At 40.8% G+C, this 22,033-nt stretch overlaps 1 protein-coding gene across 7 annotated transcripts in view; it reads right to left on the minus strand.

Moving 5' to 3' along the window:
• The window catches only part of UNC13D (unc-13 homolog D), an 80,491-nt gene that overhangs the window by 26,653 nt on the left and 31,805 nt on the right, over positions 1-22,033 (minus strand). For 6 of the 7 annotated variants that reach the window (XM_067463796.1, XM_067463795.1, XM_067463793.1 and 3 more), the window contains 12 exons: positions 13,934-13,966; positions 9,692-9,799; positions 8,425-8,484; positions 8,268-8,334; positions 7,287-7,473; positions 6,247-6,291; positions 4,769-4,837; positions 4,590-4,659; positions 3,008-3,112; positions 2,390-2,482; positions 1,113-1,216; positions 206-323 (listed from right to left, as the gene is read on the minus strand). In XM_067463796.1, coding sequence (XP_067319897.1) covers positions 206-323; positions 1,113-1,216; positions 2,390-2,482; positions 3,008-3,112; positions 4,590-4,659; positions 4,769-4,837; positions 6,247-6,291; positions 7,287-7,473; positions 8,268-8,334; positions 8,425-8,484; positions 9,692-9,799; positions 13,934-13,966 — 1,059 coding nt within the window. Of the gene's footprint in view, positions 1-205; positions 324-1,112; positions 1,217-2,389; positions 2,483-3,007; positions 3,113-4,589; positions 4,660-4,768; positions 4,838-6,246; positions 6,292-7,286; positions 7,474-8,267; positions 8,335-8,424; positions 8,485-9,691; positions 9,800-13,933; positions 13,967-20,177; positions 20,318-22,033 lie in introns of those variants that run through there. The other variant, XM_060764655.2, reaches the window with a different exon arrangement.

A 22,033-nucleotide genomic window follows, 5' to 3' on the forward strand; every position in this document is an offset into this window, starting at 1 on the left:
GAGGGTTACAAAAGGAACTCAGACTGAAATTTTTAAAAATCATTATGTCAGGAGGGTAGAGCATGATCAGCCATTGCTAAGAGACACCTTAATGATAAGTGATTTGTCCATACATAAGCACAGCCTATATATGATGCTCTCTAAATTGCTACCAGCAGGAACCCCTTTTATGAGCCCTTCAACTCCATGCCTTTCTCTTCCTCACCTGTACAGGCCTCAACCGTCCTTCGACCCACTGATACTCTATGCTGGTGATGTAGTGGAGCAGGCAGTTGCTGTTGAACTCTAAGATCTGGTATAGCTTGCTGTAAGCCAGCCAGTGTCTGTATCAAAAAGAAGAAGAATCAGATTAAGCACTAAAATAATGAAGATAAACTGGTTATTGAAAGTCATGGCCACTAAAAAGGGAAAGGTCAAAATCAATTACAAACTCCAAAATCTCCAGTCCACAAACATAAAAATGTTCATTAAATATTTTATGTATTTTGCTCAAATTGGCCTGGTTTTCACAATTTCTCTCAGTTGTCAAAATCTAGGTGTTTGTTCAAGTTGAAACCAATTATGGCAGATGTTGGTGTAAAAGAAATAATTATTCAAATTTCTATACAATAGCAGTCCTGGAAAGTCTGTTTAAGGAGACGAATGTGGAAGATGTTGCAGTGCCATTGGCCATACATCAAGAAGATCTTCTTTAAAAGATAATGTGAAAGCATCAAGGCCTTCTAGGTCTAGTGAAAGAACTAGAAACATTTGTAAGAATGGATTGACAGTGGGGAAAAAACTGCCTCAGAGAGTGGTGAGCTTTCCATCCCTGGAGGCTTTTACCTAGAAGATGGATGGGCCTCTTCCATGAATGCTTTGTTTGTGTATTTTTCATGGAAGGGGCTGGAGTTTTGTGCTTTGAAACAGCACCCACCAATCACAAGACATGACTACAAGCTTTAATTCAACTCTGGATCATCATTATAAAATAAGACAAGACTCATTACAGTGTTTGAAATATCATTTAGGGACCAAGAGGACCACAGCTGAGAATCTGAACATTTCAACGTTACTGTATTTCCAAATATGGCTGTCACAAGTGGAAGGCTGCAGTGGATACTTATACTTACGCCATGTCCTGGTGAAAATCTGAAAGGTCTTTCTGAGTAGCATGCAGGTGCAAGATTGTGTTAGCATGCTTGCTCAGCTCTCCATCCCAGGAAGTGCTGCCAGCCTGTGGAGAAGAACAACAAAATAGTTCCTGGTGAACTGAAAGAAAAAGAAACTGTAGGAGTTTTGTAAGTTGCTCTGCAAAGCCCTATCAGCCAGCTGTTTTGCTTGGGACCATGGCAGTTTGCTTCATCCTAACTGCCATGGTCCCTTAGGAAAATCCACCTGGGTGTATGTATGTTGTGTCAAGAGGAAAGTTATGATTAGAATGGGAATGGCTCCTGGGCCCCTGGTATTGTTTCACCCAGATGTCTTTCCCACTGTTTAATTTAACACTTCTATTGCACAACAGAGACCTGGCTGGCACCAACACTGGTCTCTTTTAGGCACCAGGCTAAAATATGACTTTTTTATTCTAGACTTTGGGACCTATCCTATTAAAGCATGCATGTACACAGTTTTAGTCATTTCTATTGTTTTGACTGGTGGATTAATGAATGTGCTTTTAGCCCACTGAAATCATTCTGTTGTTTTTATCTGGAATTGTTCTAAACGGTTTACATTGTTTTAACTGTATGCTGCCCTGAAATCTCAAAGGACGGGGAGAACTATCTGAATAAATAAATACTTAAGAAAAGCATGCATTAATAAAGTCATCCTTCAAATACTCCTGAAGCAGGAGACAGCATTGCACAAACCGGAACCCTTACATATACCCCACATACAGCCATTTATGTTGAAGCACATGTACACAACTGATCCATGCTGGTGGTGCTAAAACCTTTTCAGTGGTACACACTGAAAATGTGACAACTCTGAAATAAATAGGAAAACCCAATTTTACTACACTTCACGGCATAGTATATGTGGAGACAAGAACATAAGCTGTACTATCTGGAGCTTACATGTCCACTATTCACTAGTTTTTAAAGGAGATGTGAACATTTCCATTTACATGGCATTTCATTTTTACCTTCCTGCGTATATATCCTATAAGTCATCCTATGGATGGACTTTTGTACACTAAGCTGCTAACCAGCCAGTCTACAACTTAATATTTTGTTGTTTTTAAATCCTCCTGGGATTTAGTGGGAAGAAGTAGTTAATGGCAACAAGAGTTGCTGCTGGAGAACAACCTTGTAGCTATACTTGTATGGAGAAACACCTCCTTGCCCTGTTGCAATCCTCACCAGTTCCCATTCAGCCTGTTCCTCATCCCTATTGCAATTGTGTTTACCTGATGCTGAAGAATCTCATAAGAAACCATCTGCTGTAGAAGGTGCCGGTGGACGATGTAGTTTGGCTGCATCTTGCTGGCACTAGTGGCCCTCTGAAAAAACAATAAAGCCAGGTATTTGGCTCTTAGAAAAATTGGGGTTTTCTAAGAGACCAACCCATTACCTTTCCAAATACACACATACTTCCAATGTATCAGAGAAGAATGGGAGTAGTCTATCACTGAGCATTCAAGCACAGTAACACATGTGAACCTAAGCATTTCAACATACTGGGGAGCAAAGCACTGTTACACTACTTATTACAGATCTTATTTGCCTTTCTGCAAGAGCAAGACTCAAAACAGAAAACAGTATGTTAAAGAAAGCTTATGACATTAAAATACCACTTCCAGGCACCAGGCACAAAGCAGTGTCTTTGGGAAAATATCCAAAAATGGACTCATACTAATTTCATGGGGAATTTTCATAGGAGCACTGAAGTCAGACAAACCTCAGCCCTTCTATTTTTACAAGTCTGATCTTTAAAGACTGCAGCACAAAACTCTGGGTCTTCTGTTGACTCTTCATGGCTGGTCTCACATCTCTATGCCAATGTTTATGGATTTTTCTTCACTTACCTTCTTATGAATTAAAAGGAACTGTAGGTGGCAGTGTCCTCGGTTGGGATAAGTTTCTGTACGAGGTTCCAGCTTGTACCAGCGGTCATCCCTGCAATGCAAGTCCTGTCCAAATGGGAAGCAAAAAATATCATTCGTAGTTTGAGTCCTGGCAATGAGTGAGAAGCACGATTACTGAATTGTGATAATACACATTTTAGCATCTATGCAGGCCTCAAAAAAAGAATTCCACAGATATATAAACCCAATTTTCCTAGTTTCCAATAGACCTCACAACCTCTGAGGATGCCTGCCATAGATGCAGGGGAAATGTCAGGAGAGAATGCTTCTAGAACATGGCCATATAGCCTGAAAAATCTACAACAACCCAAAAAGAATTCTGATCACTGACCTTTCATCTTCAACAATATTACAATCATTACTCAGTTAACTGGTTTGGTGTTAAATTACAAATTTAAATGTTGCTTTCTCATTTATTGGCAATCCTGGAGTGTAAGACATACTTCAACAAGGCTCTTCCCTGATGAAGGTACCTAGCACCCAATGCTAACCAAATGAATTTGCCGCATGAGGCACCACTCCTCATTCCAGCAATAAAAAACCAAAAGAAAGAAGTATTTAATAATTTTGTTACCCTTTCCTCACTACTCAGAACTGTGGCTTACAATACAAATCTCACTAGAGTTGTTTTGCTGCCTGGGAAGAACAAAATTATGTGTTCTTCCCTTCTCCTATTTCATGTACAAAAGCTGACTAGTTTGACAGTTGAATCTTTCTTTTGTCCTGACAATGAGACAATATCCTCCACCATTCTGGATGGCAGCAGGTTAGCATGCCTAAGGTTGCTAAATCTATACTCAATAGTTGCTATGGTAGTTTACATATTTCTCTAAGAGTTTAGGCACAGCATGTACTCATTTCCTGTTGGCCAGTCATAGCCACACATCCTCTCTTCCAGAATCAATTACTCTGCAGTTAGTTAATTCATTTTCCATGTTATAGTCTGCAGTGCTGTCACTTTCCTCCATGCCTGAAAAGTATGTGTTACATGAGACATCACAAAACCCAAATAACTTCATAACTGCTTTGACTCTTCTGGTGGAGAGAAAAAGTGGGGTATAAATAGACATTTATAATAATAATAATAATAATAATAATAATAATTTTAAATAAAAACAATTAAGCCTGCTTTATTTCTCTGTTACAACTTGTGCGAAGATGGGGTGCGACCAACTGTTGCTCATTCACTGCTATCTCTCATATTCTCCACAGGAAGCTGAGAGGGCAATGGGTAACCTCGATCACAAACAGCTTTCTTCTCCAAGACCTTACTATTACCTTCCAGCATCTACTGCCTGGGGTGACTACCTGTCTTTACCCATTGGGAGGTCAGCTCTATCTGCTACTAATTTGCTACATGGTCATAAGGCACTCCTAATTTTCAGTCAACCATTTTACTTGCTGAGAATTACAATGTTTGTCCACATCTGGAAGAACTAAGCCTGGCAAAAGGAAGACCAAGCTAACTGGGGGGAAGACACCACAAGGCATCCTTGTGACAACTCATGGCTCTCTTCCTCACCTGCAGATGGAGAACCACATTCCCTAGGAAGTCGTCCTGCCCTTTATCCTTTCGAGCCTCCTTAAAAATCCTGAGAGGGGGGAAAAGTTAGAGAAGAATGAACACTTATTTTATTTCATACCCTCCCCCCTAAATTAGGATAATTACAAAATAAGAAAAGACTGATTACTGGCACAAACCTCTTCAGGCCATGAAGGTCTGTTACTTCTCCCAGTTTCTGGCGTACAGTTTCAACTTCATCAGAATCCCTATAAGAGATAGACATCAATATGGGTGCTGATATTAATTAATATATGATTTGATCTGAGGCTGGTAGCTGCAGTGAGGCTAGTATTTATGACTGCACCAAAGGTCATGTCACCTACTTTTTGGTTTTATTGTCAGTCAGTTTAAGATGGGATTGATCGTTTTTGGTTTTTGAGGGGAGGCATTCAGTGAAGAAGGGATGTGGGTGCAAAACTTAGCAGTAATTTGCAGCTATTTTAATAATAATAATAATAATTATTATTATTATTATTTATTTATTTATTTATTTATTTATTTATATTCTGCCCTATCTCCCCTGGGGGACTCAGGGTAGATTCCAACAAACAAAAAGGCAAACATTCATTGCCTCAATAATAGTAAATACAAACATAATAACCCAAAATAACCCCACATAAAGAGCAACTTAAGCATAGCAACTATAATCTAAAGAAAACATATTCAATTGAAAATTATGATTAACATAGAACTTGAATATAAAAACATCCAAATCAATATATCAAAACAACATGAGGGTTCACAGATGTTCACTTCTGCCCACCAAAATGCTTTTAGTGGAAAAGCTTTTAGGATGTGGGGCTCTTTTTCCTTCTCTGTGTTTGACCTTGGTGGAAGAATTGATCTATCCAAACAGAATTATGCCAAAGTGGTGGAGTTGGTACATGCCTAGGCTGGGTTGACAATGTTGTACTGCAGATATAACATTAAGCTCACTCAGTCCCTTTTGGGAAACTCTGAGAGGACATGTAGTAGAGGCTCCCTTGTGAAGGTCTTTGTGACCTATGGTATGAAGCAAAGTCAGAGACATATTTACTGGAACAATTTAGACTCAATAAACACAGAATTGCCAAGGACCTTCTTTGTCTCATGTCTAACCTGTGTGGGGGGGGGGGGTGTAGAGTGATTGGATGAGACCCTTCAGTGACTACAGTAAAAAAAAAAATGGCCAAGCTACATTCTCTCATATGCCTGCTCTCAGAGAGATATGAGTCATTGCATAGCAATGTGGTTTGAAGAAGACTGCCTATCTGTGTCAATCAGAGGCCTTTCCCTTAACCTAACTGTTGTGAGAAGTGGAATTTCAGTGGATGGATCACAGCACATCCAGAGGGTTAATCTATTCATCTGTTGCTTGCACCGAAATTCAGTTCTTATAAAGCTTCAGATGACACCAACAGAAGGTTGCTTAAAAGGTTACATGTACTGCAAAAAGCCAGGTTAAAAGGAGGGAAAGTTGTGGGTTGGTCAGGGAGCCCAATGGGCTACATGGTTTGCTGCCACTGTTTTATACGGTGCTTGCACCAGCCTTCATTTCAACCTAAGTCTGAATGTTGAGCCCCATGGTGTCACACGATACAAGTCATACTAGCAATAATACCTTCTCCCTACTCACCACATGTCTAGATGAAATCTGGCATTTGCTATATCTTCAAACTCCCTGGAAAACACAATTTAGGGGAAAGGTTACAATTACAATTTGTATGTAAGTTATTGGTTTGGGGTTGCAAGGAGGAGTACAGTGTTCCCTTGCTACTTCGCGGTTCGCTTATTGCGGACTTGCTGTTTGCGGAGAGCAGTGAGGGAACACTGTATAGCTACTCCCCGTTCCTTCCTCAAGGAAGGGACCTCCGAGGCAGGGAGCAGCAGAGGCGGCGAGGAAGACGAGGCTGCTGCCGCCGAAAGGGTCTCGGAGGCAGCATCCTCTTCCTCATCCCTCCGCTGTTCCCTGCGCCTTCCTTGCCAGGCTGGGTGCCAGGCATGGCTTGTCATATGGGAGGCATGGCCAGAGACTCCTCCTTCACGTATCTGCAACTGCACAGGAAGAATAATATCACCAAGCCCTACTCAATAATAGGCATAAACAGGAGGAGGAAAGTTCTTCACATAAAAAGGAAATTGAGAAGTGGCTAGGCCTTCCTCTATACACACACACATCCAAATTGAAAAAATTGTACAAATGAGGTAACACCTCATTCTTTAGCCTCATGACTGATTAGCTTTCTTCACTTTGTTGGTTACAGAAAGTTTGATTACTAGAGCAGAGCTTTCCAGGCATTTCATGTTGGCGACACACTTTTAGACAGGTATCATTTCCTGACACAGTAATTCAGTTTTACTAGCAAACCAGAGGTGCATTAATCCAACCCCTTATGAGAGATACCGACACATAAATTGCTGTAACGGAATAGATGGAGACTCAGCATATCTCATTACAAACTATTTTTAAAAATTGTTTATTGCTTATTTCACATAGACTCAGAGGTTTATCATTATGTTCACATGTTGCTCACTTACACACAGCAACCAACACACTAATGTGTAAAACTCAGTCACTGAGTCGCCTTCGGGCTGATATGGGTGGGATACAAATGTTGTAAATAAATGCATAATAAATAAATAGAGAATCACCAAGACTGAGGAGGGGAGACTTACAGGATAAAAGTTTCATCCCAAACCGGGTTTAATGTCTGACTGATGATTTGGGTGCGATGGGTCTGGTCTTCAGGGATCAGATTCTTAACCACCGCCTTTGCCCGTTTCTTGTTCCCTTGATTGCCATTGGTGGAAGAGTCCCGCTTTTTTGTTTCTAACCCTAGGAGGCAGTAGGGGTCACTCAGTCCTGAAAGCAGAAAAGGAGTTCTTGAAATGTACAGCATTCATTTCCTAAATTAAGGCCCCATCAAAGCACAGAGAAACGAAGTATGTAGCAACTATGTCAGAGATTGGGGAAATTATATTTTTGGACTAAAGTTCTCCAGATTCTCCAGCCAGTTAACTACCAAGGCTACCATTCAATCTTTCCTAAATTAAAAATGGGAGTGATGGAAAAAGTACTCCATCACATCTAGACAGAACCTCAATCATTGCCTGATACCAGATGAGAAACTCCCCTCTGGGCACACAGAAGATTGAGTGACCTGGAAGGCACTGAACAGGCTATGCTCTGGCACCACGAGATGCAGAGCCAACCTTAAGAAATGGGCTACAAAGTGGAGTCCACAACATGTGCGTGTGGAGGAGAAGAAACCACAGGCCACCTATTACAATGCAACCTGAGCTCCGCCGTATGCACAATGGAGGACTTTCTCACAGCAACACCAGAAGCACTCCAAGTGGCCAGCTTCTGCTCAAAGGACACTTAGCATAATGCCAAGTTTTAAACTTTGTTTGTGTTTTAAATACATTATAGCTGTACCCTCAATTCGCTTCTGACATAATAAATAAATAAATCACATCTAGAGGTCACAAGGTTGGATAAAACTACATGAATGTGTCCCCACTAGCAACAGTTTTCATAATCTGATTAACTCCAAAAGACTATTATAAAAGTAGCTAAGTGCTGAGCGGAAGGGAAAAACATTTCACTGGGATCCCCTTTTTCTTTATCTGACTTATAAATTCTTTTTGACTCACCACTGGCATCTTTACCCAGAATACCTCTGGCTTGTTTGACAGTTGCTTTGAGACAAAATATTGGTTTCTGGAATGAATTTAAAAAGAGATTCAGGCTGTATGCTTAATCTAGCAACGACAAAATGGTGAAGGCACTGTATATGTATTGTGACTTTACCTCTAGTTCTTTGACCCTCTGAAGAATGATGCGGTGTTCATCTGGGTCCATGCCAAAGGCCTGGTTTAGAGGTTAAGAAGATAAATGGTTAGATGAGGATTCAGTATTGAACTTATTGGTTCAATTAAGACTGGGCAGCAACAATTCTACATTTTAAGATCAGTCTCTTAAGCTGAACTCGGAAATGTTACTTTTTAGAATACAACTTCCAGAGGTCCCCAAGCAACGAGTTTCTTGTTCCTGGCAGACATCTATCAATACCATGAGCTTCTGCAGATAAATGGAAAACTCTGAGAACATCTCATGTTGCAGTTTTAGCACTGGCCACTTGGTGTCTTACCACAACTGCTTATGTGCTATTTCTTGCATAATAAGGTATGTATTTCCTCCTCTTTGAATGTTATGGGTCAAGTTTAAAATACTGTTTTTCAGATACATTGATAGTGCATCCAAACATACTTCCTTCCCTACAGACATCAGCTACTTTGCCGAGGTGTCCTTTTTACTGCTTTTTTTGACCTCTCCACACACAAAAAAACCATGTTAGAGATTTCTATAACACAGTCATGAGGTTGCAAACCACAAAAGAGTCAGACAAAATTGGCTGAGAAAATTGTTTGACATGAATAGGACATGACAAAAGCAAAGAAGCAAAAAGAAGGTTGATAGAATGGTTTCAATTCAAGATCTTCCTTTCAGCTTCTCAGTTGCAATTTTTGAGTTAGGTAGTATCCCTCTCAGAAATCCAGGGAATGAAATCACAAAGGAACCACGACTCTTTTTCTTACACTGTTGTTTTCTGTTTTTTGCATGACTGAGGACCCATCTACACAGACCATTTAATGCAGTATGAAACTGGTATTGAAGAAAGTGGTCTTGCTGTGCAGATTATTACATAGGAAATCCTGGATCCTATTTGAGGCCTGGATGGGATTGCAAAAGGACTTTTCTTTCATGTGTTTTTGAGGAAGCTTGTTGTCTGGTCATGGCAGTTTGAAGTCAACTTCCAATTGCATTAAATGGTCAAGGTAAATGGGGCTTCACTTGCATTTCCTCTTTGACAAGAGACCCATAGGAATCTCATGATGCCCCGGCTACAAAGAATAATTGCTTGTCTTAAGGTTGTTGCTTGGAAAAGAACAGGAAAGATGAAGCAAGTCAGACAACGGGTGCGAGAGATGCCTGTAAAGAAAATAAATACAAAATAAAGAGTAACATGAGATTTAGAGTAATACAATGAGGAGGATGAATTTGATTGAAGTCTGACCTTCTGCACATATGCATACAGCTCATCTGGATCAGCCACATGGTTTGGATCTGGTTTGCCCAAACGATGAAGAATGGTGTAGAGCACTTCTTCATACAGCAAGGTGAGCTGCAATAGACATTAGGAGAAAATCACAAGAACCAAGTCAGCACCATGTAAATTAATGTCTATTGTACATTGTGTGGATCTGTTGATCCAAGAGAAACCTGAGATTTTTTTTATATGGATGGTAGTAGAACATATAATTATGATTTAATAACAATAATAAGCATATAATTATGATTTGATAACAAATGAAACAATGAAGAATCCTTAGCACCTGAGTGAAAACTTGGTTAAGGAAAAGCCCATACAGCTGAGAACAGGATTTGAATAACTCGTAGTCAGAAACCTTGTTATCACCACAAACACATATTTCTAGCTTTGGCCTGAGTTTGATCCTCTTACCCAAATCTTTGGAACGATGGAAAGGTTTTTTTTCTGTGTTGGGAGTGACTTGAGAAACTGCAAGTTGACAGATTGGTGCTCACCCCGCTCCCTGGATTCAAACCGCCGACCTTTCGGTCAGCAGTCCTGCCGGCACAAGAGTTTAACCCATTGCGCCACCAGAAGCTACACATCTTACCACTAAAGAAAACCCAAAAGCAAGGTGGACTGGAAACATCTAACAGATGTATTTTTTAAAGGAGACAGGATTAAATTAATGCAGTTTGACCTACTTTAACTACCATGGCTCAATCCGGGGAGCTGTGGTTTGGGGAGGCACCAGCACTCTTTGATGGAGTAGGTCATGATCCCATAGCATTGAGCCATTGAAGTGAAAGTGGTGTCAAACCGCATTAGTTCTACAGAGTAGATGCATCCTAAGTCTCAGAATGAAGAAAATACAATTTTATTACTTACATCAGCCTACCAAATTTTGGACTCAAAATATTTATATGGCCTTCTTCGTAGTAGTTCTCAACCTGTGGGTCCCCAGATGTTTTGTCCTTCAACTCCCAGAAATCCTACATCTGGGAGATGTAGGCCAAAACACCTGGGGACCCACAGGTTGAGAACCACTGCAGGTCTTACAAGAAAGAGAAAAATGCAATTCTAGCAGTAACTGCATCAAGAGATAAGATACACTTTGCACGGGTTGTATGTACATGTGCCTTATATCAAATTGCATATACCGTACCTTGTTTCATTTTAAAATTCACATTGAACATAAAGTAACTTATAGGATTACAAAGTAATACTTACATTGCAACTTTAAAGCCTACCCACAGGAATTGTAAAAGGGATGTTTTTGAAGTTTGTGCCTGGCAACAAATAGTTTACAGTGCGAGAGGCAGAGTGTTCTTGTTGTTGTCGTGTGCCTTCAAATCCTTTGAGACTTATGGTAACCCTAAAGCAAGCCTATCATCTACTTCAACACTCAAGTCTCTATACCAGGAATCCTCAAACTGTGGCCCTCCAGCTGTTTGGGCCTCCAACTCTCAGAAGCCCTAACAAGCTTTTTCAGTTGTCAGGAATTCTGGGAGCTGAAGGCCCAAACAGCTGGAGGGCCACAGTTTGAGGATGCCTGCTCTGTGCCTTCCCTGAGCTGTAAAATTATCATGATAAGGATATCCTTGATGCATATGAAAAAAACTGGAACAGCGTAATGTGACTGACTCTTGCCCTGTGAACTATCAGTTACCAAGCATTGACTTTGAAGACACTTGTTTTAGAGTCCCTGCAGATTGTTTTAATAGTTGTAAGGGAAGTATTATTTTGTAATCATGTACTGTAAGTTAATTTAGCTCAATATACATTTTAAATTGCGATTTACATTTAATTTGATGCAATAGACATGGACCTCATTAATTTTGCAAATTGTAACTTGTCTCACGGCATAATTACTCCCACTCTGGAGAATGGTGGCATAGGAATGCAAGAAATACAAATAAATAAATAAGATTTCATTTTCTTCTAGCAATCTCCGAACAGGGCCCTAAAAGTACTCCTGGCCCAAAATATATTGGGCTGTTTTCAAGAATACAATCATCTCTTATATCCTGACCACTTCATCACACTAGAGAGAAAAATCCACTTTAAATCTGCTTTCTGCCTCCTGCTGAATTCTGGGGTTTGTAGTTTAGTGAGGCTGTTAAAGTCTCCTCCCTAAACTACAAACCCCAGAATTCTGCAGGAGGCAGAAAGCAAATTTTAAGTGGATTTTTTTCTCTAGTGTGATGAGTGGTGATTCTATACTGCAGAAGTAATGTAGTTCAATGCCACTTAACTGTCACAACGTATTGCTATAGAATCGTGGAAATGGTAGTTTCGCAAAATGTACTGGTGCCTCACCAAATTACAACTCTCAGGATTTCATGAGCCATGACAATTAAAGGGGTGTCAAACATTAAATCTACAGTGTAGTTAGACCCTTTCCCTCTTTTCCGGGATTGGAGAAAGGAGCTGTGTTGCAGTTGCTAAGCAATCTCTGGATCAGTTCTTCAACCACATATAAATAGATCACAGCAAGGGGAGAAGAATCTACTGTGGCTTGGCCAGAGATGAGAGAAGCAGATGGCATGGGATATTTACTTGTCCAGTGCCAGGAGGAACAGGAGTGGAGGAAAAATGGCAAGGACAGGACACTCTACTATTCGGCAAAACGAGGCACTGCAACCTATAAACCACTTATCCTGTGCCTCTGGACCATTCTCTCCCTGTTAGAGGACAGACACACCTGGTCACACAGTCAGTCCTGCATCTCCTGAACTAGCTTTTCCTTAGGTATAGAGGAGGGAAATTCAACTAAATGATACTGGCTTCCATACACAGAACAATTTGGAGTTGCCATGTTGATTTTTGCTTCAGGAAGCAAATATTCTGGGCCAGGATACCAGTTATTTCCAGATTTCCTAATTTCCATCTGTTGAAACAATCTACTGCTGATTTTATAACAGGCACAGATGTATTTTGTGCTTTATTTCACAAAACATTATGCATATTGCCCAAAGATTACAACCTGTTCCATTTTGTGTAAAAAGAATCTCACAGTATGTGTTTACTAATTGAAATTGACAAGGGAAAAAAAACCCAAAAAAAGATTTCACACAATGCAAAGTTATGTCATGACAGTTGTTGCCATAAAATGTGATTGAAGCAACATGGCTTTCTATGGGGATTGAACAAATAAATGGATGTAATACTTTAAGATACAAGGCCTAAATGGAGCTCCTCAGTTCAAAAAAGTGCATTTTTGTTATTAGGCACTGTGTTGCTTGTTGGCTTTCTCGAGGCATCTAGATAGACCTCAGTGAGAAACCAACAGCAGTCCCCAAATTACAAATGGCACAGGTTCTGTAGGTTTGTTCTTAAGTTAAATTTGTATGTAAGTCAAAAGAGGTACATTTTTGAAATGAACTCCAGCTATATATATAGATAGATATATAGATATATATAAGGTAAAGGTTGTCCCTTGACATTAAGTCCAGTCATGTCCGACTATGGGGGTTGGTGCTCATCTCAATTTCTAAACCAAAGAGCCGGCGTTGTCTGTAGACACCTCCAAGGTCATGTGGCCGGCATGACTGCATGGAGCGCCGTTACCTTCCTGCCGGAGCGGTACCTATTGATCTACTCACATTTGCATGTTTTCGAACTGCTAGGTTGGCAGAAGCTGGGGCTGATAGCGGAAGCTCACGCCGCTCCCCGGATTCAAACCTGCAAACTTTCGGTCAACAAGCTCAGTAGCTCAGCAGTTTAACCCACGGCACCTCCAGGGGCTCTCTAGCTATATGTATGTGTATATATATGCATGTATATATATATGTGTGTGTGTGTGTGTGTGTGTGTATATATAGAGAGAGAGAGAAAGAGAGAGAGTTCAGCTTTGGATAGCATAGTGAAGGGTTGACACCCACTTGGTGTTCGTTTTGGTGTCTGTGCTCCTGTTTAGAATATTTCACTGCACTTTCTGTCCCTGTGATAACTGGGTTCTAAAAAAATTGGCTTGTTGAGGAAACAAGGATTAATGAAAAAGTTTAAGTGAAGACACATTTTCTGCATGAGAACTCTTTCAGGAGTGGATTTCTGAGGGGTAGATTTATCTTACTTCCTGTTGTCTCACCCTCGTTTTTAACTATGAGTCATTTGGTCATTTGTAAGTTGGATGTTTGTAACTCAGGGACTGCCTATACACGGTGCATCCGAAGGAACTTTGTCTGGTCTTTAATTATTGAAGAGAATGAACATTAGGAGTCTTACCTCTTTCCTAGTGAATTTATGAGACAGGTCCATCTATGGGGAAACAAGAAAAATATAATGAAAATTAAAAACAGATTTGTGTTTATCCTTGTAATCCATTTTATACCATTCCTATGGTGGTTATGGACATGTAAAAATCACCGTCTTCTGTACCAATCTCCTTGTCCCCTAAATGCCTCCTTTACCAAAAAGGATACCTTACAGCTATGCAGGAGAGAGCTTTCTCAAATGAGGGGTAATATCTATCAATCTGTCAAAATTACTGTATAGAGAAACAAGGGACAATCTCAACTGAAGATGGCATGTTACAAATATTACCTGCTGCTTTTGTTTAAACTTATTCTATTTTGTTCTGCATTCTGAATATTGTATGCTAATGATGACACTCACAATATCCTAGATTTTAAAAAACAGATTCAACATAAACTAAACAACAGGCTTCTTCCCAAAACAGCCCAGCAGATTATTCAGCAGGTATATCATGACAGGGCATGACTCACAAGAAAAGACAATAACATTTGCTAAGGTAGGCAGTAGTAAGATAAAAGGAAGATCACATGACATCTAAATGTAATCAAGTGAGGAGGCCATGGCCCTAAGACTGTTGAGGACAGGGTCCCGTGGCGGGTCATAAGATCACCACAAGTTGAAGTCGACTTGATCGCAGTTCAAAACAAACCATGGATGTCACCATCATCCATATCCCCATGTACAGTATTCAGATTCAGATTTTGTAATCATTCTTGGCATTCATTAAATCATCAGCACATACATCTTTGCATCTTCCACATGCATTGCTGTAATGTCTGTATCATTTTCTTTTGTGTCTTTTGAAATGATCCATTTTTACAAACATGCTTATAATCAATTAATCTATGTTGTGATCAATAAATGATGTATTTTGGTTAAATTTAATTTACTGTTGAAATCTAAAGCTTGGGAAGGTTTAGGATTTGGCCAAAGTATTGGGTGCAGGTTTCCCAGATGTCATTCCACTCTGATGTTATTTTGCCCTTCCACTGTCGGCATCTACATTTTATTGGGAAATGGCAGCATCTATGGAATTGCGTAATATTTGACTGGGTGTTATGTAGATGTTTTGAAAAATGGCATTCATAACTTTTTGGAAAAACACTTTTGGAGATCATAATTTTTGAGAAAAGTATGACCCTTCAGAGAAGAGTCAAAAACCCTTTAGAGTTGAATCTTCTCTTGTGGTATACAACCAGATATAATTATGCTAGGCAATGGTTCCAGTTGTTCAACTGAATAACCTGTTAGGATCACAGAGCAAGTGTGTGATCTGGGGTCTGAAGTAGTCTGTCTGCAGTAGTCTGTCGTCTGCTAGTCTGTCTTTAATGATCATGTGGTCTGCAGCCCCGATAGAGTAGCTGCATATCAGAACATACATACAGGAAACAGTAAGCAACAGGATAATAGATAAACATTACCAGAGAAGGCTTGAAGAAGGTTGTGATTTCCCACAGACCTAGCCCTGGCTTTCGGCAGAGGGATGTAGCTGATGCAGAGGGACCAAAGCCAGATACCTGGGGAGTGGCCTCCCTTGCATCTCCCCAAGCTAGTGTGGATGGTGTAGGATGGAGAGCCAGTCCTGCAGCCAATTTTGAAGAAACAGTCAACTTTGAGAGCCCAGTGCCTTTTGTATAAATGGAGTACCATCTTGCACTAGCTCTGGTGTTATTATATGTACCAAAACATTAAAAGCAGAGCTCAAAGAAAATGTACAACATTGTCTTATTTAATGGATGTCTGTCTTGGTACTGAACACAAACTGAGTTTCTTCCCCTCATCACTGAGTATGAAAGTTGTGCCCACACTGCTAGGATTTGTGTTTAGGGCAGGACAGCTGATATTTGTTTCTGTCTATCCATCTATCTCAATCCCAGTCAGGAACAAAAAGGTCTCATAAATTAAGGCTGTCCTTTTTCTCCAAATAAGATGTTCCTAAATCTACTTTCAAAAAGCTTTCAAAAGATTGAAAGTGACATTAAAAGACAATAGCCTGCTGGCTTTCACATTTATTGCACATGATGTTGTGGCAGCACATACATTTCAAGAAAATCCGAAAGTGACATTACAAAACAATGGCTTACTGGCTTTCACATTTATTGCAAATGACGTTATGACAATGCATACATTTTAATAAAATCTGAGGATTCTTGTGACTAGTAATATCAGGAAACTGAGATCAGCAGCTTGAAAAAAAATAGAATTGATTGGACTGCTGTGCAACACTTTGCACAAAAGAAGAGAGGCCAGGTATAGTGTTGTTTTCATGTTAGGCCAGGATTCTCCCACTATTTTCAGAAAAATTTACTGGGCAAAACTCTGTTGGAAAATAAGCCTCAGGAGAAGCTAGCTAGTTAGAGGAATCGCCAGCTATACAAAACTGTACGTGCTGGAATAGCCACAGATCATTAGCTGACGGAACAAAGTTAGAATGACTAATAAAAAAATTGCACTCAGTCTGTGAATCTGGTTTTCAAACTTAATAGGATAAAATATGACTTGTTCCAGGAAGGAAAAATGTAGCTGCCTTGACAATCCACTACTTCTACACTCCCTCTAACACACACACACACACACACAAAAAGCCAGTTTTCATAACAGTCTGGTGTAAATCTATGCAAGGTAGTCTAAATTCCCCAGGATTGGGGGGGGGGGGGGTATTGACAATTCATTTTTTATCTCAATTCAAGGCACTTGTACTGACATTGAAAGACCCAAATAGCTTGTGATTTTAAAACTTGAGAGAACCCATCTCTCTACTGGGGGAGGGGCACAGTAGCATAGCGGGTTAAACCGCAAGCTGCAGGGAAAGTTGCTGACTGGAGAGTTAGCAGTTCGAAGCCGCGAGTTGGGGAGAGCTCCTGACAGTCAACCCTAGCTTCTACCAACCTAGCAATTCGAAAGCATGCAATGTGAGTAGATCAATAGATACTGCCTTGGCAGGAAGGTAAAAGGGTGCCCCATACAGACATGCAGGCTAACAAATCAGAGAGGTATACAGACAGCAGGCTCCTCGGCATTGAAAAATGGAACAATATTTCTGGCTTGAAAAAAAAGAAGCACTTTCCCATGACCAGAGTTGAGAATTACCTCCAGACACCATTTATTTACTGCATTTGATATCAAGCAAGAATTTAGGTGTCTTTGCCAGGAGGCAGAGACCAGCCAGACCCATCAAAGAGAGTCCTTTCAGCCCTGGCGAGACAGAAAGAAGCACCCAATAAAGTTTTCCCCGATTTTCCAATAAAAAGTCTCACCAAGTTGAAGAAAATGCCACCAAGTTGCCTTTATTTCGTCCCAGCTGGTTATTTCGTCCCAGCTGGTCAAGCTGCAATCCCTTGCCAAAAACTGGCATGTTTTGCAAGGCAGAACAGTACATTTTTAGAGAGAATCAGAGCTGTCAAATTCAAACTTCCCGCTCCTGCCCCCCTTAGCTGGCTTCATGTTGATTGGTTGGAGTAATCAGCTGGAGGGGAGGTGCAGCCGGCTTAGACGCGCCTCAGCCAATTAGAAAGCCAGCGCCGCCTCGCCCTCTTGGCCAATGGGGAGCAAGGAGACGGTCTGAGCAGGAAACAATGAGTGGATTAGGTGACTTAATGTTTGTACAATCACCGGCAATAACTTTTTAAGTCCTCAAGCAGGCTTTTTCTATTGTGCTTAGTGTTTGGAATATATGTCTTTTTCTGACCCGAAAGTCAGACCCTTTGAAATCCTTGGGTCGGACATATGATTCCATTGATAGTATCTAACTTCTGGTATCGGCCCGAGGAATGTCAACAAAGAAGGCGGCTTGTGGGGACATCAATACTCTCCTTAGGCAGGATGTCCCCTGTGATGAGGAATGATTGAATTTGCCATGGGGCACATACTCCAGATGGGCAAACTCCGACGTCTGAAAGATCATGCCCATTGTCCTATTGTTCATGCAAGAGGTTTCTGTTGAGTCCTTTCAGTCAGGGGATTATCTATCCCAGGAAATGAGAAGATTTTCCTGAGATCTTTGGTGTGCTGGGGTCATGAAGAGGTGGCATTTCATATTTTATACAGACACATATATGGGGTTCATAAGGCATACGTTCATAAAAAGGGGAAGGGATTCATGCCAACCCTCTCCACCCCCACCCAGAGTCCATCTCATAAAGTTTGGAGAGCATAATGTTTTTCTTGGCTAATCTTTAGCCTGGATATGTAAATGTTTCTCAGCTCAAAAGGGAGTCCCTTTTGTTTGTGAGTCGTTGACTGAGATGGGAAACCAATTGGAGAGCCATTAATTCTCTAGCCCAGTTGTGTCTCAGATGGAAAAAGTCAACTGATTTTTGTGGCATGGTTTTTCAGTAATAAATTTGTTACCCTCTGCTATGTATGAAATTTAGGGCATAAAACCTTGATTAAATGTACACACTATCTGACATGGGGAGAGTCCCTGTTGTTGTTATTAGTGTCTTTGCAAATTGACCAAGACTTGACCCCTATTATCCAGCCTGATGTCCTTGTCCTTAGCAAAACTATAACTTACTATGTCTTATGGGGGAGGGGTCATGTTTGAAGACAGTACTTTTGTCCTGAGACTCCTCTTATACTGAGACACACACAAACTCCCCAGGAGAGACATTCCAGTTCCAGAGATTTGAGAACTACAGATGAAACAGGCAAGAGGCAGAATAACTAGCTTACTATGTACCCCCCCCCCCCCACCCTTGTTTCCCCAATCTCCCACACATTCGCTAGGCCTTGGGGTGGATTGCAGTCCAGTGAGACTATGATCCAGAACACATTATTTACCCTTCAGAAATGTTGCTGCTGAAAGGCCAAGAGGAGTGCACAATATCCTTCTTCCTCTGACCTGTTCACTTGACCTCTATGAATGATTATTATGACTTCCCCTTTGTACTTTCTGTCTTTCTATCTAGTACATTACATTTCATCCACAACTGGAAACCTAGGGTTTCTTCAAAATCATTTTTTTTTAAAAAAACATAGGTATCAATAAATACACAACAGCAATGCTAAATAATTCTGAAATTTCTTAAGCAGTAAGATGTCTTGACTTATACTTCTTGTCAGAGGCAGAGCATTTGGCAGCCCTGCTAAATGTTTGGCAACACTGTGATATTTTTCATATTTTTTAAACAAACAATACCATCATTGTTAGCTGGTGTCTGGAAACTACTAACGTCAGAGTCATTGATTTATTTAGAAAGATGAATGCCATAACAAGATAGATCAGAATTTAGGACAGCCTGTGAACCAACAGCTGAGGACTGAAAGAAACACTATTTTAATTAAACTCTATTCTGATTACAAATAAAATAAGATATTGCTGTGCTACAATAGTATTGAATGGACTAATAGTAAAACCACTGAATATCTGCAAAATGGTTACTTCTCCAAACTAGACAGTTACTTCAAATAAATGCAGAGAAACTACCTAAAGTCAGCATGACATTAACAACCTATTTATTCAGGAACATCGAGTATCCAGTAAGCCAGTCAGAGGAATTCCAAAAATGTTTAATATTATGCAAAGTTGTATGCACTAACTAGAAGCTTAGGAGCTGCTAGATACTCCTTTCTAACTGGTCTAGTGAGAATACTGCACTGAACCAGAGAGGCGAGACACAATGTTATGGGATAAATGAGACAGCTACAACTTTAAGATAAATGCAACTACCAATTAACTACCCTCCCATATAATTCCCTTCTAGTAGACAATGTGTAGGCGAAGTAAGGTAGACTGGACTCCAGGTTCTATGGTTTTCAGACCAACAAATGCTCAAGGAGGGACATTAAGTCACAATTGTCTGGTAAGCACCTGGCAAGGCCTGCTATATCAGCCAATCCATGGGAGAAGTCAAAACTATCTGCTGGAGGCAAGGCAACCCCAATCTGTCCAACAACAGGTCTCCCTGCCCCCAAGTATCCTGTCTTCCCAATTTAACTCATGTCTGGTTTCCACTTTTTCCTCCCATACCCACCAATGGTGATAAAGCAGCATGAGCCACCAGACCAATAGTAAAGCAAAGTAGTATATGCCTCTAAAATGGTATTCCAAGCTCTCTGGAGGATAACATAAAGCAGTTGTGTAGCTCAGATAATATCTATCACATTTCTTCTGGCTTCAGTATCTAAAAAAACTGAAAGAGAGAATGAAAGAAGAAAATAACAAGTTGCAACACGTACTTAAACCACATTCTGCAGTAAAAAAGTTACATACTTTTCTGCCGTCTTCCCTAAGGCTTGTCCTCCCTGGGGCCTCCATGCTGGGAAAGACTGAGTAAAGCCTGAGCCAAGGGGAGGAAGATGTCAGACAAAAGGCTGAACCATCAAGTCAGAAGCCTGTTCCTTCTAACTGACTCTTCTCAACAGCTTTCACATGTTGAAGAGGAAACCACATTCTTTTATCACACTCTGGCCATCGTAACAACAAACGGAAATGGGCAGGGCTCTCTGAGTTGCAATTTCTCCAGAGTAGAGGTGAGTGAAATGCAGCCCTCCAGAGGTTGCCGGGCTACAACTCCAATACTCTTCTTTATCAGTTATGTTGGCTACAACTGCTGGGATGTGCAGTCTCACAACATACGCAGGGCCACACAACTCTGACCTTGCTCTAGACCAGGGGTCCTCAAACTAAGGTCCGGGGGCCGGATACAGCCCTCCAAGGTCATTTACCCGGCCCTCGCTCAGGTTCAACCGAAGTCTGAAACGGCTTGAAAGCACACAGCAACAACAACAACAACAACAACCCCATCGGCCAAAAGCAGGCCCACACTTCCCATTAAAATACTAATAAGTTTATATTTGTTAAAATTGATCTTCATTTTAATTATTGTATTGTTTTTAAGTGGTTTTTGCACTATAAATAAGGTATGTGCAGTGTGCATAGGAATTCGTTCTTTTTTTCCCTTCAAATTATAATCCAGCCCTCCAACAGTTTGAGGGACTGTGACCTGGCCTTCTGTTTAAAAAGTTTGAGGACCCCTGCTATAGACGGTGGTTTCCAAACTGTTCCCAACCTCTGGTCCTCCGGGTGTTTTAGATTTCCATTCCCAGATATCCCAGTCAGCTTACCTATTGTTAGGAATTATGGGAGCCAAAGTCCCAAACGCCTGGAGTACCAAAGTTTGGGATCCACTGGTAGAACATATGAGATCCTATATGAATCAACGCTAATCCCAAATCAATGGTCAGTCTGCACGGAGGCTGCTGCTTCTGGCAATAGACAGGATGTTTTAAAGGCAGCAAAGAGTCAAGGATGTTATTAACGTGTTTTACTCTCACAGATGACAGTAGATATTTGGAAGAAAGGTTGCTGAATGTGGTAAAATAATTGGTTTGGCCTTCAGTGTAGTGTACTCTGACCTAAATGATCATTTGTTGGTCTACTTCAGGTAGAAAACCTATATTGGGCTGAATCTGGTCATCTTTTCTTTGGCTGGCTTCTCAATTCCAGGTTTAGCTCCCATGGAACTGGGAAAATAAATGCCCCAACTAAATAAAATATATTTGCTCATAAGTTGGACAAAATGCTGCAGCACATGCAGTGGGCTAAGGACCACTAATGACTCCTAAGGTGGCACCATCATAGAATCATAGAATCATAGAATCATAGAATCAAAGAGTTGGAAGAGACCTCATGGGCCATCCAGTCCAACCCCCTGCCAAGAAGCAGGAATATTGCATTCAAATCACCCCTGACAGATGGCCATCCAGCCTCTGCTTAAAAGCTTCCAAAGAAGGAGCCTCCACCACACTCCGGGGCAGAGAGTTCCACTGCTGAACGGCTCTCACAGTCAGGAAGTTCTTCCTAATGTTCAGATGGAATCTCCTCTCAGATCCCACCACAACAAATACTGCCCAGCAAGAGGTTGGATTAAAGCCTGTTAAAGTGTGGGTCACCACCCCATTTGGGGTCCCTTAACTGAATCTGGGGGTCATGAAAAATATGTATAGCTTGCCACTTAGTGGCTGTTTTAGACATTTATATGCATCCAGTAGAAAAAAGGAGAGCCAACAGAACATATTCTGTCATTTGAGTCTGCAAGCCAAGCATGCCAGCATGACATGAAAAAA

The sequence above is a fragment of the Anolis sagrei genome, chromosome 2, assembly GCF_037176765.1.
Source record: "Anolis sagrei isolate rAnoSag1 chromosome 2, rAnoSag1.mat, whole genome shotgun sequence".
NCBI lineage: Eukaryota > Metazoa > Chordata > Lepidosauria > Squamata > Dactyloidae > Anolis > Anolis sagrei.